An 18,292-nucleotide genomic window follows, 5' to 3' on the forward strand; every position below is an offset into this window, starting at 1 on the left:
AAAGAACCAAATATGGTAAGCTACACACAGTTGCCACGGAGTATCGCTAAAGCCATCAGTGACATTTCCATGGACATGAATGTTTTCAGCGGGTCCATGACCTGACATCAATCCTGACATGATATTTGTTAGGGTTTTTTGTTTTGGTGCGGTGCCAACAGTGCCAAAAACAAAAGCCACCTGCAAGGCCGAAGAGCTGGAGATGGTGTGCTACCAAGTTCGAGCAACCCTGGAAAGAGTAGAAGTTGATGTTACGGGGCCCCTTCCTCTCACCAAGCGAGAAAACTGGTACATTGTGGTGGTGGGTGACTATCATGCTGCTAAGACGGTCACAACCTAGCTTGTGGAGGAGTCAGTTGCCAGTTTTTGGGTCCTTCTTGAAGTCCACTTGGACTAAGGCAGAGAGTTTGAATCTGAGGTCTATACCGAGATGTGCTCAATTCTTGGCATTAGAAGGACCGACACAACACCGTACCACCCAAGATTTCATGGTATGATCTAATGATTCAACCACACGATGGAAGCAATGCCGAGTGTGTGGGTGAGGGTGGTCAAATCCCAAAGTAACTGGGACAAGCTCCTTGCCCTCCTTGTTATGGCTTAAGGTCAACAGAGCACGAGGCCACCAATGCGACATCAAATACATTGATGTTAGGTTGTAAAGTTATAAGTACTGTTGACCGTCTGGTTGGTTCCGTGAGGGAAACACAGACAACACCATCTAAATATGCCAAGAACCTTCAGGAGAAGTTGAAGCTCGCCCACAAGGTCGACAGGAAAGTTTGCAAGGTGCAGATGAGGACTCAGAGGAAGCACTATGACAGGAATGCTGGGGTGGTGTTATAAAATGCAGGAAATGTGTTGTGTGCTTCCATTGTAAGGCATGGGGGGAAAAAAAGGTTTAACCCAAACTGAGCCTGAGTTGGACTGTACCCTTAGTCATAGTTGAGAGACTATGATGTGGTCTACAGAAGAGCCATTCGCTCTAGCTCTAGTGCACGCTGACAGGTTGAATCTTTGCCATGGAGTTATCGCAGAAGACTGCGGGTTTGCAGAGTTTGAGTTATAGGTCATTTGTCGATTATAGCACAAAGGGCCCAGTGCCAGCGTGAGCAGTCCTGCCGTGGGTGAGGACAGCCCCACCGCTGGCATGGGCATTTAGCCCCGCCGCAAGCTTGGGCAGCCCCGACTTGAACAATCGCAGACAAAAGGGATGACCCACACGTTCTAAATCTCTAGCACAGCTTGCATATGCCATTGCAGGTGCAGTCACTCATTAGACCTTGGCAATGCTGAGTTCTGCTGTTTTTCCGGCGATGATGAGACTCCACAGGGTGCCATGTAGTCTCACAAACCCCAAAGGACATTCTTCAGACAGACGCCAATGAGGATGGAGTGCGAATTGACATATGCTTGCAGAGTCTGTGGCCGATGGTATGCCTCAGTGTATATTCGCAGGAGGCATTAATTAGTAATTAGCCTAGCACGAGGAACAATTCTACTAGTGTCAGGAGCATTCGGAAACATACAAGCTTGCTGACTGCTTGGCTTGGCATATGAAAGCTCAACAAGGGGGAGCAAAGGACGGAGAAGCAGCTGCTCCAGTGAGGAGAATAGCTTCCCAGCGGAGCTGCCTCCCAAGGCGAGAACCTGCCAGGCCGGGAAATGGTATGGGGCTGTCAGGATCCACATGACTGGGTCGGCTGAATGGGGAGCAATGGTGGAGGTGGCAGCCCAGATGAGCTACTGTGCTGAAGAGGGAAGAATTCTCATTTACCCGAGAGACAGTCCAAGACCCGCTTGGAGTTCAGACCATAGGGAAAGGAACAGATGTTCAGACCTACATAAAGATGGAGTCTGTGGGGCTTTTGGGGTTTTTTTGGCTGAATATGGCGATTTTTCCAAGAGAGTCGATGGATTCTTACATTTTCCCAACTCTTTTGCTGATATTTGTGTGTCCAAAGCAGCTATCACCTTTTCTACCTGAGATTTTGAAATGACATCACAAAATCTATTACAAAAGTATATGAATGATTAAAAAAGGTAGGGGATGGGGCCAACAGGATCCACATGACTGGGTCAGCTGAATGGGCAGCAGTGGTGGAGGTGGCAGCCCAGATGAGCTACTGTGCTGATGAGGGAAGAATTATCATTTACCCGCGATCGAGACAGTCCAAGACCCGCTTGGCGTTCAGACCATAGGGAAAGGAACAGATGTTCAGACCTACATAAAGATGGAGTCTGTGGGGCTTTTGTTTTTTTGGGGGGCTGAATATGGCGATTTTTCCAAGAGAGTCGATGGATTCTTACATTTTCCCAACTCTTTTGCTGATATTTGTGTGTCCAAAGCAGCTATCACCTTTTCTACCTGAGATTTTGAAATGACATCACAAAATCTATTACAAAAGTATATGAATGATTAAAAAAGGTAGGGGATGGGGCCAACAGGATCCACATGACTGGGTCAGCTGAATGGGCAGCAGTGGTGGAGGTGGCAGCCCAGATGAGCTACTGTGCTGATGAGGGAAGAATTATCATTTACCCGCGATCGAGACAGTCCAAGACCCGCTTGGCGTTCAGACCATAGGGAAAGGAACAGATGTTCAGACCTACATAAAGATGGAGTCTGTGGGGCTTTTGTTTTTTTGGGGGGCTGAATATGGCGATTTTTCCAAGAGAGTCGATGGATTCTTACATTTTCCCAACTCTTTTGCTGATATTTGTGTGTCCAAAGCAGCTATCACCCTTTCTACCAGATTTTGAACTCACATAGCCTACATACAATGTAGCTAAAATTATGCTGGAAACATAATCTATTGCAAATGTATATGAATGATTAAAAAGGGAGGGGTGGGAAAATGGATGCAGGTGGGGGGTGAGAGACTGGTTTTTAAAGAAGCCTTATCCAAAAAATTGGCAAAAATTGGCTAAGGTTATATATATTGTCAGTATTTTTCCAGGTACATATATGTATACGTGCCATGATTGATGCGGCCTATTATCTATAACATTTTTACCAGCCAAATGTTTTGTCTAACTTCAGGATTTTCGATATATTTTGGTAATCAGTCTATTTTGAGAAAAGGAGCATTTGGATGATGTTCAAAATGTTTAGATGACTTAGTAAATTTCTTTTAACGTTGATAATATTTTCTGTTTGTAGTTTTTCCAAAGTGCCATCAATTGCTGATAATTTTTCTGTTTTTCCTTTTTCCTGTGATTTTGTTTTGTTCAGGATGTCTGTTGTGGAAGAATACACCCCGGCCACAAGCTCGAACAGATACTGGGTGGGCATAGAATCGCCAGTGATTACGCCAATCACCCGTGAGTGTTTTAATTGTCTAACTCTTGTGCCGTTTGCTTGTCGGGTTTGTTGGCATGCATGTTTGTTTGTGTTTTGCCCATAGAGCTATATTAAATTACTAGAGCGCTAACTCCTCATTCTTGCGCGTGGAGACGCTTTGAAGCCGCTCTGGGCACAGACGTTTTGATTTTATGTGCGTGTTTGTAGAACACAATCAAAAAGATGGATTGAATTCTAAAAGTGCACTCTAAATGCAACGCGCAAGTAGAAGATACGCAAACAACTTAAGCGCGTCATGACGGTTCAAAAAGCGTCACGGCGAAAAGCATCTGCAGACGGCTGCGCTGCGCTGTTTGCGTAGAGCAAAATGAAACGCTAATTTGCTTATCGTGCGTTTCGGTTTTGGGCGTATCGGCTTCGATGACGCACCGGTATGGAATACAAACGCAGATATGCAAATAGCCGTACAAAAGCCGTACAAAATTTCGAGTTTTCCATAGGTTTGTGCACAAACATGGATGCGCCCATCAGGCATTACTTTGTAGCTCTATGGTTTTGCCACATTGAATTGTCTTGCCATACCATTACGGATGGTGAAAGCACGCACCTGGCATCCAACATAAAACATTAACATACATCTGCCTGAATGAAAATGGATGTGCTCGACCGATTACGTGGTAATACTAGAAGTGACAGTAAATGGCAATCTATATGAATGCTCACAATTCATTTGTCTAATAATTGTCCGATCATTTTAATGTATAATTTAACTCTCTACCAATTATTGAGGCACAGTGGCAATGATATATCAGTAAATGAAAATGAAAATTAGATGATTTTTTTGCAGCGGTTGTGCAGAAGTTGATATTTCTGGGTAGTTAGTGCCAGTGAGAGCGATGATTGAAACATGGAGGAATACAAAATACATTCCTCCATGATTGAAGGGACGTTGATTAAGGTGGCAATTAAATAAAAAGGGATGCTGACCTAGGTTACTGTTTCAAACTACATGTAATAACAAAATGTTTCAAACTAATACCAAAAGGTAAATCTCACAGTGTTTTGCCCATGTGCTAGCAAACCCTACTGCCTTTATCTGTATAACTGCCTTGTGTTGGTGCAGTTTCAGACTTAGGGCCTACTTGTTTCTGCGTGGCAGTAATGTTGATACTTTTGAGTGTGTGCTGAATTCAAAGCTTGTTGGGTGTGAAAAAGCTAGGCCATGAAACTTCGGAAATGGACAGTAAATTCTTTCGAAGGGCAAAACCCTTTTTGAAGGGCAAAACCTAAGTAAGATTTGAGGCTTTGCATGGTGGAGATACTAGAGGTATAAACTAGGCAAAACCTAGTTTGAAATTCTTTCGTATTAACAAAAGCTCTAGGTTGAGTGCTTTGAGTCCTTTTTTTCCTATAAATTCTCGGCTTTAACAGATTCTTACAGTTAAAAAGTATACAAACGTCGATAATTTGGTAATAACTAACACAGAGCCATACATGTTTGCTGTCGGCTGTCTACGTTTTTTGCTCACACCAAACCAGCTCAATATTTTGCCAGTAAAACTTGCAACCTAAAGTAAGCACTGAATACACAAAACTGCCACGTCACAAAAATAAAATGTACGTTAAGCTCAAATACATAGGAGTTTTCCACTTGGTTGATCACATCACGCCTCAACCATGGTACCATGCTGTACCTGTCTGACAGCATTGGCACAATCTGCATTGCAATGCTGCACACGTAAAGAACAAATTCTTGAAGCTTGTACCCAAATTATTCTTTCATCATCCCTACAGTGGTGACTTGACAGTGATAGAGTGTCATAATGGCCCGTCGAACATTTTGAATGGCAGTATTGGCCCTGCCTCATACAAAGCACTGTGTTGTGTTGGAAACAGCCTGTGGGTTAAAATGCAAGCTTTCATATTCATATAAAGAACCAGTTTTATATCAAACTCTGACTGTGAGTACAGGCACTTTTCAACACCCCCGCAAACTATATACATATTCACACCTTGCTGTTGCCTTCTTTATTGCTCTCAGAATTGCTTATTAAAATACCTGAGTCCTTGAACTAAAATGAAAATAGGCTACATCCAAGTGCGTGTAAACTTTCCAAAAGGAGCTGTTTGCATATTTTATGGGGACAATTCAAACATTTTGGAAACATTGGGAACACAAGTAGTATTGAACTTGGATAACACAGTAGCCATGAAACGTATTACCCAGTAGGCCTTATGTCAGGTGCACTTTTTATGGGAGGATGATAGCGACAAGGGGAGATGTTTTTTCTTTCTCAACCTTGGGCATATATCTGCAAGACAAAGCTAGTGCAACATCATTGTGTCACTCAATGCATATGCACAAACACTACAGTGCACAACACATACTGAAATTTGTATCCTTGTGGAGACATTTCTTTGTTCTCGTGTACTAAAGTTTTCGAGTTTGAAAATACAATTTCAAAATGTTCTTACTTTAACAAGAATTAATTTCCTTGGCTGAAATTCAGACTTAATATCCCTTTTTAAAACTCTTCCATTTGCGACTGATCAACATACCTTGGAAATTCCTAGCTTTTGAGTAAAATCCATCTATTTCGTGAAAACCTTGTGGAGATGTATTCGTCTATAGAAATTGCCCTGTGGAGACGAATACAATCTTTTGTCCCCTATTTGCTATTGTGTGCATGTCTCCAGGGGGCACGGTGTATCAGATCATTAGATTTAACTTGAGGTTGCACTGCTTTCCGACAATAGGTGTTTTTCATCGTGATAACAAAAACATATAATTGTTTCCCTCAACTTCGCTGATTTATAAAACAAAACCACTATGTCTTCAAGAACTTGACAGACAAACTTTGGTTGCTGACTTTCCTCAACATTTTGAGGATACGTCTATTTTAAATTCACACAAAAAAAACCCCGATAGAACTATATCTATCAAGAGTTATGTATATCTCCATGACAAAAAATTATAGTGTTTTAATCAAGCATAAACATGGATACCAAAACACATTGTTTAGAGGGATGGCACCCAAGAAAATGACATGTATTTGGACTAACACTCTGAATAATATAATTCTCATTGAAGTCCCACATAGATAAAGTAATTGAAAGCAGAGCTTTCACACTATCGGAATATTCCATATATGAGTTATAATAATAACAAGCTGCACTGACTATATGCACATCACTGACTGTGAATGAATTGATTCAACAGGCGGATACGACAGGTGTTCATCACCTGCACCAATATGATTCGTGCTGCCATGGCAACTCTATCCACGTTACGTTTGAGTAGTTGAGTGTGGATATCAAATGTGTCCTCTTTATTCATTTGAAGTGATGAGTTTAATTAGTGATGCTGCCTTTTAATTAATGTATTATTTCAAATTCAGCTAAGGCCCCAACGAATAAATTGGATATTATATTTGCTTTGCAGTTATTGCCCAACTCAGGACAATTGGAGGGCGCTTTGACAGTAGGCCGGTTCAAGCAAATTCAACATCAGGAAATTATTTGACGCAAAATTTGCCGGAGGTGGAAATGTGTTCCATTTTTGCTAATTCGCAGCATGCATACTTGCAATAACATCACAAATTGCATGCGCCTGCCTTGATGCTGGCAAAGAAATGGTCTCATAGCAAGGTTTTTGGGAAATGGTATTCTGGCTGTTAGCCTTTTGAGATACGACAGAAAAATAGTGGTATTTGGTAAATTTGGGTACATACAAAAGATTTTACCATAAACAAATACTGCACTCCTATTGTGCCCACCATACAATGTACTATATCTCAAAACGGTTAATAATATTGCTAACTGTTAACTGTTTTTGAGTTCATGGTTCTTTTTTTTTTGTATATTTAATTTTTGAAACCATATGAACATTTTCATAAATACCTTTTACAAATGTTGGTGCTGTATACAAAGTGCCAAAAGATGAGCTTTCGTTTGTTTTATGTGAATTTGTTTTTGTTTGAGGTAACAAAATAGCTCAAAATATTCATTAGGTTGCCCAACAACCCACCAACCTGTTGAAGTTTCAGCTGAATGGATACTTATTAAAAAAAACCCAGAAAACTTATACATGTAAATAATTAATTTTGGAAATCTGTTGCTAATGCACGTAAAAGAAAAAAAATTCCAGCTGAACACTTTCTGAAAATCACCTTCAGGGGGATTCTTTTCCTCCAAACAATATTTATTTTATTTTTATTTTATTTCTTTCTGGTAATAAACCAAGGATTCCTCAAGAGTGCCCTAAGCACTGTAGCTCGAAAGCCTGAAGAAGACCTGTAGAGAGAAGACAATGAGAAGAAATTACAGTTTTAGAGGTGGGAGGAAAAGCCCAGATGAATATTCTGAGGAAAACCCACGGAATCAGGTAGGGACTGAAAACCCAATCCACATATTGGCCCGGGCAGGATTCGAACCCGGGTCACAGCGGTGGAAGGCGAGGAAAGAACTGCTACGCCAACCCGACTCCCCTTCAGGTAGAATACTATCAAACGATATTTGGTACCATCCCTACCATTCTTACTTTGAGCGAAGTTACAATTTCTCATAACATCATTACGCACCTTTCCAGGCATTACAATTTACATGTCTTTAATACCTGCACCCAATTTCATGAAACTCATCGTAATTTGCATGTACGATGCATCGCAGCGTTGTGACGCGTCGTATCCCTGCAATGCGTCGCCGCTTCCTGCAATTGATTTCAGATGTCGTAAGTGCGGCTGTTTTGTGTTCTCATTCAGAGTACAGTAAACTGGCACATGTGTGATGCAATTTTAAAGGAAAACAAGCTCTGAGTGGACTGAATATAGCTACTTTGAAATTTCAACTGCAATATTTCAGGCAAATCCATAATTATTTGATGAATTTTCTATTTTCAACTATAAATATTTTTTCGGTATTATAGTCTCCTTTAAGTTAGTTTATAACAACGTTATCATGTTGTAACTCGGGTTGCAACCAGTCGCAGCGCTTCATGAAATCGGGTGCTTGTTACCTAGCTGATATCATCCACAAATTCCTAAATCTCTAGGAGACTTTTCATCATTTGGAAGTCCAGCAGTTAGTCATAATAAATGAATACATGTAGATGTATTCATGGTTTGTCTTACCAACGTCTCTGACTTGATTATCTTATCAATACAGCTGATGCCTGCTCCAATGCCCCATGTCTGAATGGAGGAGTCTGTCGCACTAGCAGCACCTCACTAGTTGGATACACTTGCGATTGTCCATCTGGATATACTGGTGGCAATTGCCAAACCAGCGGTAAGAAGAATAAGCCTCTGTACTAATGACGTCACACTCTGTTTACGTGTGTGCTTTCCTATGGTGCTCAGTGGACCTTGTGGACCCCCACTGGCTGCATAGGAAAGTGCACATGTAAACAAAGTGTGATGTAATTAGTACAGAGGCTTATTGCCTAATTAACGTCATAACGTCAACATTCGCATTGGACTTTGTAAAAAGTTGTCACAAACGATTGTTAACAATCCATTGCGTGCATTCTTCCGTGCACCACACTTGGATTAAATTGGATCCGACCCTTCCCTGACAAAAAATTCAAGCAAAAACCGACCCGAACCAACCCTTAACAGAATTGAACTCCCCCAATTCTACCTAACCCTACCCCGACAAAAATTCAAGCAAAAACCGACCTGAACCAACCCATAACAGAATTTAACTCCCCAAATTCGACCTGACCCTACCCCGACAAAAATTCAAGCAAAAACCAACCCAAACCACGTGCCTAAACCGACTTGAATGCAAACCGACCAGAGAATAACGAATATCTGGCTTGGGCAACAAGTCTTCATTTTGTGCCTGCACTTATCCATACTGCATTGTGTGAAAATCATCTTTCAGTAAAGAATCATACCGTACGATACCGTGAACACTCCTAAATAACATGTCCTACCGTACCTGTGGGCCCACACATTATAGACTGTGCGTGATAGACGGCAAACCACATGCACGATCGGCTTGACATTTGTTGTACCGGGCACAATAACTCTCCCAATAATGTTGCACCACGTGAGTTTCCGAACTGTTTCGGGATTTTTTCAACTTTTTTCTTTCGGTTTATTTCGCGTTTTTCACAAGATGGCTTAACCGACCCGCCAGTGGCGTATCCAGAAAGGGGCAGGGGGGAAACTTGCCCGCCCCCTCCCCCTGGCTTATTTTTTGAAAAATTTTTTTCAGTAAGTTTTTCCATAAATACGGTTACAGAGTTCTGACATCAACCCCCAAAAAGAAAACCAGCATGGAAAACCATTACAATGCCGCCATGACAATCGGCAAAATTTTCCAGTATGCACAATAATGTTCTGTTTTGAAGAGCGCCCCCATTTGGAAGATATATAGGTACCCCCCAATCAAGAGTCAAGACTTGATACTATGGGCAGTTTCTTGGGTGTCTGCACTGGATTTAATTTGGTGAAGTAAAAAGTAAAGTCTGTCACATCACAGAGGAATAAAACACAACTTGCCAAATGTCCCAAAGGCCAGTGTTTATCTCTGATTTCCTGGGCTTGAAAAGACTGAGAATATTTCTATTTGCTATGGATAGAATGCCAGTCCATCGCAGGTTACTTAATTCCCAGCCATAATGCCGGTACCCATTCATACTCCTGGATGGAGAGAGGCAAATGGGGTGAAGTGGCTTGCCCAAGGACACAACATATGGCCAGCAGCTGGATTTGAACCCCTGACCCTCTGATCAGGAGTCATATAGGCTGGTCCTTGTTACATGAATTGTCTAGTAATTGCATCTGATTCTGTCATTACAGTGGTTGCTTGCATCAACAATCCATGTAAGAATGGAGGAGCCTGTAGCATCTCGATAGATGGATACATGTGTGCATGTCAACCTGGTTTTAGTGGGGACACTTGCCAATTTACTTCTGGTATTAAAGAACAGTTGTCCAAAATCTGAAGTAGAGCCTAGAAGCCCTAGCCCTACAAGCCGTAGCCCAAGAAGCTCTAGCCCCTAGAAGTCGTAGCCCTAGAAGTCGTAGCCCTAGAAGCCCTAGCCCAAGAAGCCCAAGCCCAAGAATCCATAGCCCTACAAGCCCTAGCCCAAGAAGCCCTAGTCCTAGAAGTCGTAGCTCTAGAATCCCTAGCTCAAGAAGCCCTAGCCCTAGAAGTCGTAGCCCTAGCCCAAGAAGCCCTAGCCCTAGAAGTTGTAGCTCTAGAAGCCCTAGCCCAAGAAGCCCTAGCCCTAGAAGTCGTAGCTCTAGAAGCCCTAGCCCAAGAAGCCCTAGCCTTAGAAGTCGTAGCCCGTAGAAGTCGTAGCCCTAGAAGCCCTAGCCCAAGAAGCTCAATAAACCCAAGAAGCCATAGCCCAATAAGCCCTAGCAGCCCTGGCCCTAGAAGCCCTGGCCCTAGAAACCATAGCCCTACGGTCGCTTGTCAGACTTCTCTTCATTGCTTCATGCCCCCTCCTCGTTCGCCCCACCTACCCACCCGATGCCAAGTTCTTACATATATGCCCCTTTTTGTCCAGTTTCAAAATCAGTATTCTACTTTGTGACTGGTATATGGATACTTGCTATCCAGTCTTTATATAGAGATCAGTGGGTAGCAATGGTAGCAATCAGTGGGTAGCAATGCGGTGTACACGAAGGTTTCCAATGCAGTCACATTGCCACCACACAGAGTAAGGGATTGGACTGCTGCTGTGCAGGCTACAACTGGCCTAGCGCAGTGAGGCTAACTCGAAAGCCAGGATATTGCGGCTACGGGCTGGTTATTGTGACTAGTCCGATCACAAAAAGACAAAGTGTACGGGGCAGGAAAAAAAGTTTCGCGATCTCTTCACACTTTGTTGTGAGTGTTTCAGCAGCAGTTTATTTTGGATTGGCCGAACAAAACTTTGAGGCAAGCGGAGATATTGATGTGGGCATTTCAAGTTATGGAAGTACTCATGTTTATTATTAAAATTTCACATTCATTTGACAGGAATTTAGTATGACTTTGAGGTAAGTGGACTTTTGAGTTATTCGACATTGAGTTTATCGGAAGTTTACTGACTTGTCAATTGTTTTGATTCTGTCAATACAGTGGATCCCTGCACCAACAACCCTTGTCAGAATGGAGGAGCCTGCAGCGTCATTGTAGGCGGATACAATTGTGCATGTCAAACTGGATTCAGCGGGACCAACTGCCAAATATCTTGTAAGAATTACAACTGCCTAAAGCATGCTACGTAGGCTTTGTGAACAAATCAAGACAGCGTCTGAATTACTTTTCAATTGTTTTGATTCTATCGCTACAGCTTGCTCCAACAATCCTTGTCAGAATGGAGGAGCCTGTAGCCCCTCAGCAGGCGGATACACTTGTGCATGTCCAGCTGGATTCAGCGGGAACAATTGCCAAACAAGTGGTAAGAACAATTGCCTAAAACATGCTGTAGTAGCCCAGGCCCTTTTAAGAGGACAAAATCAACTTTAAATTTATTTGACATACTAAACTAGTTGGAGACAATAAGAACATACAGGTATGTCATAGAGAGAGGGCAGGTTTTTTTCGATTTATTGAAGACATTTGGGGGTAAAATGACAGTGAACACGGCAAAATGCAACACAAAAATATAAAGATGGCGATCTTCGCGATCGGATGTACCATGAACGTGCCAAGAGCACTGAATCACACGGCACCAACTCAGTAAAATGCACTCGTCATTTCTACTAAACTGTTCAATATTACAAAAAAAGGTATCATTAGAATTGAGAGACGTCTGCTTTAGGTTTAAAAGGTCATTTTTTTAATTGATAAAAAACACCCTTGACACTAGTTTTTAAGAGGGGCCTGTAACTACATGATCGCACAAACAAGACAGGCCCTGAATTACTTTTCAATTGTTTTTAATTCTATAGTTACAGCTTGCTCCAACAACCCTTGTCAGAATGGAGGAACTTGTAGCCTCTTGGCAGGCGGATACACTTGTGCATGTCCAGCTGGATTTAGCGGGACCAACTGTGACCAAACATCGGGTAAAACCAGTCATTGTTTTATCATTGAAATTTATAAAATAGTTTTCCATAAATAAAAGGAGCACGATATTTCACTTGTTTTTACCAGATGCAATATCCTACCTTGAAGAAAAATTTGTTAAAATTGATTGTTTTTTTTCTTCATATTTTCACTCTTTATATTTCTGTGATTATTAAGTTGTTTTTATTTGTTTGATTTATGCAGGTAATCCATGCAGTAGCAATCCGTGTTCTGCCGGTTTCACTTGCGTGGTCTCTGGTAATGGCTATATATGCCAAGCAATTAGTGAGTATCCTATTTGTTTTCTCTCCTAAAATTGTGGATATTTTGTGTTTTTTGCTTTTTTGGGGGGGGGGAGTTGAATCTGGGTGAAGGAAAACAAGTTTTTTCTTCTTGTTCATGTTTTTAGCTGTGACTTCAGAAGCCAAATATAAGCTACTTTTATGCCCCCATCCAATTTTCCTGAATTTGAAGTTGGTCTCAACAATTTCAATTTCAGGGAGTCAGGTTGGCGTAGCAGTACTTTCCTCGCCTTCCACCGCTGTGACCCGGGTTCGAATCCCGCCTGGGCCAATATGTGGATTGGGTTTTCAGTCCCTGCCTGATTCCGTGTGTTTTCCCCGGAATATTCTTCTGGGCTTTTCCTCCCACCTCTAAAACTGTAACTTCTTCTCATTGTCTTCTCTCCATTTATCCATCCTGTTATTGGCGCTTGCGCTGTTGGATGTGGCTGAAATAAAATAAAATAAAATAAATTTCCTAACAATTTTATAACTTTTAAAATTGAACAAAGAAATTGATGTGAGCTGGATTTCAACCTGCATCCTCCGGATTGCCCTGGCTAGAAATTTGTGAAAGTGTCGTCGTTTGCGTAAAAGTGTCATTGCTTATATTTCTTAGATTGTTTGATGTTGAAATTTGCTTTGATTTATGCAGGTATAAATCCATGCAGTAGCAACCCATGTTCGGCCATTCTCACTTGTGTGGTCTCTGGTAATGGCTATACATGCCAAGCAAGTGAGTATCCTTTTTTAATTTTTTTTTCGCTTCTCAAATTGTAAAGATTTTTTTGGGGGGGTGGGATGGGGGGGGGGGGGGAAATCGGGGTTAAAGAGGACAAGCTGCTTTTTTTCTTGTTCACATGTTTTCCGACTCAAAAAAAATCCAATAAACTGTAAATGATGAACACGGGTAATTCCAGTATTATGTACATGTAATGTTCCTGACAGAACCTTTTAGAGCTCAGTGAATAAACTTGACATTGTAACTTTCAAACCTTAAACATCCATCGTGTAGTAATGGTCAGTGACAGATTACAGACTAGGAGTTTTGGAACATTTCTCTGAATCAATAATTACATGTAGATATCATGCTTAATTGGTTCCGTCACAAACTTTACACACTTTCTTTCAAAAGGCTCAACTGCTCACATACGGTCATCATGTAGGAAATATTTTTGCTATCAACAAATACTTCATAAAAGTGTGGTGGCTTTTGTTGCCTGTTGCGGGATTTTACCATGTCGAACTCAATTCAAGCTGGGGCATTTTAGAAATGCGCATGCTCACCGTATCCATTTTTCTTCTTTTGTGCATATGTAACAGTGAAATAAAAGTGAAATGTGTTTAGAATACATTAGTGTTAAAAACTAGAGAGTTACTGTACATGTAGGTCTAGGTGTTGTCAAAAGTTTGCAACTTCATTCTGCCAACCTCTTCTTACCGGATCTGTCATCGATTCTGCTAATAAAACAGATGCTTGCACCAACAACCCTTGTCAGAATGGAGGAGCCTGTAGCCTCTCAGCAGGCGGATACACTTGTGCATGTCCAGCTGGATTTGGTGGGACCAACTGTGAAACATCGGGTAAAACCAGTTATTGTTTAATCATTTGAAATTTATAAAATAATTTTCCATAAATAAAAGGAGCACGATATTTCATTTGTTTTCACCAGATGCAATATACTGCCTTGTAGAAAAATTTGTTTAAAATTGTTTTTGGTGTTTTTTTCTCAAGTTTTCATTCTTTATATTTCTGTGATTGTTAAGTTGTTTTTGTATTTGTTTGATTTATGTAGGTAATCCATGCAGTAGCAATCCGTGTTCTGCCGGTTTCACTTGCGTGGTCTCTGGTAATGGCTATATATGCCAAGCAAGTGAGTATCAATTTATTTCTCTCCTCAGATTGTGCAGATTTTATTTGGGGGGATCAGGGTTAAGGAAGAAAAACTGATATTCTTTTTCTTGGTTCTTGTTCAGATGTTTTTAGACTGATGAAAGAAATTCCAATGAACTGTGAATAATGAAGGGTAATTCCAGCATTCAGAGACTCCAACAAACCCTGGTGTTGGAGTTTGACTGGATGGGGATTGTTAGGGTTAAACTTGTGGTGGTTATCGTTGCCTGTGGCTCATTTTACTTACATTTCAGTTTTGTTAAGTTGTTTTTTTGTTTAATATGTTTGATTTATGCAGTTAATCCATGCAGTAGCAGTCCATGTTCTGCCGGTTTCACTTGTGTGGTCTCTGGTAATGGCTATATATGCCAAGCAAGTGAGTATCCTTCTTTTCACTCCTCAAATTGTGAGGAGAATTTTTTTTGGGGGGGGGGGGGTGAATCCAGCTGAAGGAAGAAAAGTGTTTTTTTTCTTGTTCACATGTTTTCAGCTGTGCCGTCAGAAGCCAAATATTGTAGTTGGTCTCAACAATTTCAGTTTTATTTCCGAACAACTGCATTAGCAACTAAGACATTACAAAGCTAGACTAAGTGCATTTCACGGTATGATCAATATTGCTGAAAGTATCACTGCCTGTGATTGTCATAATCGAAACTCTAAGTCTTAGTCAAATGTTCATACCTCAGCATGTTAAGTTTGATGTGATAGTTAAGCTGTGAACTATTAGTTAAAATGAACCCGAAAATGTGTTACAAAAGTATTCTTAAATTGATGATCATCCAACTACGAACTAGCTTCATTATGAGCCTGACATTTTTGTAATTGAATGTGAAAATGGGACCAAAATTCTATTTTAGCAGGCTTACACGCCTGTGAGCCATGAGCAGGGTTTGAACTAGTACAATGTACTGCCAACTTCTTCTTACTGGATCTGTCTTACCAATTCTGCTAATAAAACAGATGCTTGCTCCAACAACCCTTGTCAGAATGGAGGAGTTTGTAGCCCCTCAGCAGGCGGATACACTTGTGCATGTCAAGCTGGATTTAGCGGGACCAACTGCCAAACATCAGGTTAAAACAGTTATTGTTTAAACATTTGAAATTTGCGAAGTGTTTTGGCTAAAATGACAGAACTGGGCAGAGGTTGAAATGAGGGTTTGTGGGTATTAGGAAAAATAATGAAATTCTCCTCAACAATACTGTTTGTTGCACTTCAATTGGAAATTCTGTTGACAAGTTATATGTTTAAAGTATGCAGTTATCAACATGTCAAAAAAATTAAAAATGCTGAGCAAAATTAAGGCGACCTTAAAGGGAAGATACAACATTTGCAAACATCAAAGAACAAAATGATCAAATTATCACAAAATTCTTTACTGGACTGTTAGGGAAGGACAGTCTAAAGCATCCCGTACAATCATGACTCCTGGTGTGCTGATGTTTTTAAGTAAACATGGTAAAGTGGTATTTTTGTAACAATTTCCCACACAGGTCGGCCGACCAGCATCGGAGAAAACATTTTTAATCAAAAACTGCTCCTAATTTTTCAAATTTAGTTATTCCGCATTTTCTTTGCAATTGATAAACACCTGTGAAGGGGTACAAGCCAGCTAGGCTGATTCTATGGCCTTATATAATTTCCCAATGTCTATAAATTGCTTGTTTCATCTTAAGTGGGGTCAGGGAACCAGACTACAAGAACATGATTGGTTTTCTTGGTTTTCCCAGCATCTAGGAACCCAAAAAGTGAAACAAGTCAGTGTAACAATATTTCCTTTAACAAACTATTCCTTAAATTCTTTTATTTCTGAAAATTACAGCAAAAGCAAATGTTGTAGGCCTACATTCTTTGTAAAATGTTCAAATTTTGTTTTCATAAAAATTATAGATTCCATTTGTTCTTCCTTGAAAGACTTTTATTGGATAATTTTATACAATTTTTAGTATACAATCTAGCTGGATTTAGTGGGAACAACTGCTAAACAAATGGTAAGAACAATCATTCAAAACATGTTGTAGTAGGGGCATGAACAAAACAAGGCAGCGTCTGAATTACTTTTCAATTTTGATTCAGTCACTACAGCTTGCTCCAACAACCCTTGTCAGAACGGAGGAGCCTGCAGCCTCTCAGCAGGCGGATACACTTGTGCATGCCCAACCGGATTTAGCGGGACCAATTGTGAAACACCTGGTAAAAACAGTTAGGCCTATTTAATAATTTGAAGTTTTTAAAATAAGTTTTCCAAAAATAAAAGTGAACAGGACGTTTGGTATTTTTTTGCAAGATGCAATATCCTGCTCCGATGAGAAATGTGTAAAAGTGTAGTTTGCTCAAGTTTGTGTTCTTTGTGTTTCTGATTGTTGAATTGTTCCGTAAATTTGTTTGATTTATACAGATGTAACAAATAGTCCATGTAATAGCAATCCATGTGGTGCCAGTTTCACTTGTGTGGCCACCGGTAATTTCTATACGTGCCAATCAAGTGAGTATCCTGTTTCTTTCTCTCCTGAAATTGCGAAGAAGACAATATTTGTGGGGGGGGGGAGGGCCTCAAATTGTTTTTTTTTCCCAAACGACATCCGTATCCCATCTTCTGATTGGTCCATTACATATCTAATGCCTTGTTCTCCACAACACAAACACAAGATAGGCTTTACGTCTTGTGAGAAATGTTCCTTCCTCACTTTAGATTATATTCAAAAGGTAAAATGAGAAGATGTGAAAAACGCTCACTGGGGTTCGAACTTCCAACCAGTTCACGAATCAGCTGCCAGTCGTCGGTGATTTAAACACCATTATTCCTTGTTATATAACTTATTCTCTAAGGCCCTGGACATGAATATGTGTAACGCAGAGAGAGAGAGAGCGCCCTTTTTGATATTGTCGGATCTCGTTGGTAAAAAAAAAATTTGCGGGAGGGCCATGGGACATGGGATGGGGGACTGGGGCTGTTTATTCTTCTCGTTTGCATGTTTCCGCTATGACTTCAGAAGCCAAATATAAGTCCAAAAAAAAAAGGCTCCGGTTTCTGGTATAAAACTTGCCCAAAACGTGGTGCAGCGACGCGGCTTTTTTGTTTTTTTACCGTTTTTTTTTTGGTTCAAATGTCGGCTGATGACTGCAAATGGTGCCCAAGAGTTCAGAGAGGCCACATAAAGCTTATTGTCGATCGTAACCCCATCTAAAAATACGTTAAAATTGTGCAGCAGCAGGATTCCAGTCAAACCAGTGAGTTTGGCAGTTTTGAGACATCATCCTTCATTGAAACAAAACCTTTTTCATTTTACCAATGCGCATGGCTACGGCGACATGCGCATACCAGAAACCGGAGACTTTTTCCTTTTTGGCCTAAGCTACTTTTCTGCCCACATCCAATTTTCCTGAATTTGTTGTTTGTCTTCAACAATTAAGTTTTATTTTCTAATATTTGTATAGCTTTTAATGTTGAACAAAGAAATTGATTTGAGCGGGGTTTGAACCTGCGACCTCCGGATTGCAGTTCCGGTGCTCTACCAACTGAGCTATCAGCCCTATGTTGGGGGTTCCCCAATTTGTCAATGTCTTTGTTCAAGGGGTGCTAAGTCAGAACCTCCGACCTCCGGAATGCCGTTCCGGTGCTCTATACAACTGAGCTATCCAGCCCTATGTTGGGGGTTCCCCAATTTGTCGATGTCTTTGTTCAAGGGGTGCTAGGCAGAAGCCATAAACCTTTAGTCAGGGATCGTGCCATTCAAGTTGCAGTGATCTCCAGTAGTAATGGATTCCTTGTTTTTTTTACCGGATCTGTCTTACCGATTCTG

At 40.9% G+C, this 18,292-nt stretch overlaps 1 protein-coding gene and 1 non-coding gene across 29 annotated transcripts in view; one reads left to right on the forward strand and one right to left on the reverse strand.

Annotated features, from left to right (window-relative positions):
• LOC119727753 (neurogenic locus notch homolog protein 1-like) overlaps window positions 1-18,292 on the forward strand; it is a 93,290-nt gene that overhangs the window by 10,554 nt on the left and 64,444 nt on the right. For 5 of the 28 annotated variants that reach the window (XM_038199857.1, XM_038199802.1, XM_038199883.1 and 2 more), the window contains exons 3-15: window positions 3,236-3,324; window positions 8,468-8,590; window positions 11,384-11,497; window positions 11,598-11,705; window positions 12,199-12,315; window positions 12,521-12,601; window positions 13,253-13,333; window positions 14,071-14,181; window positions 14,394-14,471; window positions 14,790-14,867; window positions 15,452-15,562; window positions 16,566-16,682; window positions 16,888-16,974. In XM_038199857.1, the coding sequence (XP_038055785.1) occupies window positions 3,236-3,324; window positions 8,468-8,590; window positions 11,384-11,497; window positions 11,598-11,705; window positions 12,199-12,315; window positions 12,521-12,601; window positions 13,253-13,333; window positions 14,071-14,181; window positions 14,394-14,471; window positions 14,790-14,867; window positions 15,452-15,562; window positions 16,566-16,682; window positions 16,888-16,974 (1,295 nt within the window). Of the gene's footprint in view, window positions 1-3,235; window positions 3,325-8,467; window positions 8,591-11,383; window positions 11,498-11,597; window positions 11,708-12,198; window positions 12,316-12,520; window positions 12,604-13,252; window positions 13,334-14,070; window positions 14,182-14,393; window positions 14,472-14,789; window positions 14,870-15,451; window positions 15,563-16,565; window positions 16,683-16,887; window positions 16,975-18,292 lie in introns of all 28 variants that reach the window. The other 23 variants (XM_038199925.1, XM_038199938.1, XM_038199946.1 and 20 more) reach the window with 21 other exon arrangements.
• On the reverse strand, window positions 17,951-18,023 carry Trnaa-ugc. The gene has a single exon. It is a non-coding gene; the product is annotated as a tRNA-Ala (tRNA).

This window comes from Patiria miniata, unplaced genomic scaffold (assembly GCF_015706575.1).
Source record: "Patiria miniata isolate m_02_andy unplaced genomic scaffold, ASM1570657v1 HiC_scaffold_1, whole genome shotgun sequence".
Classification (NCBI taxonomy): domain Eukaryota; kingdom Metazoa; phylum Echinodermata; class Asteroidea; order Valvatida; family Asterinidae; genus Patiria; species Patiria miniata.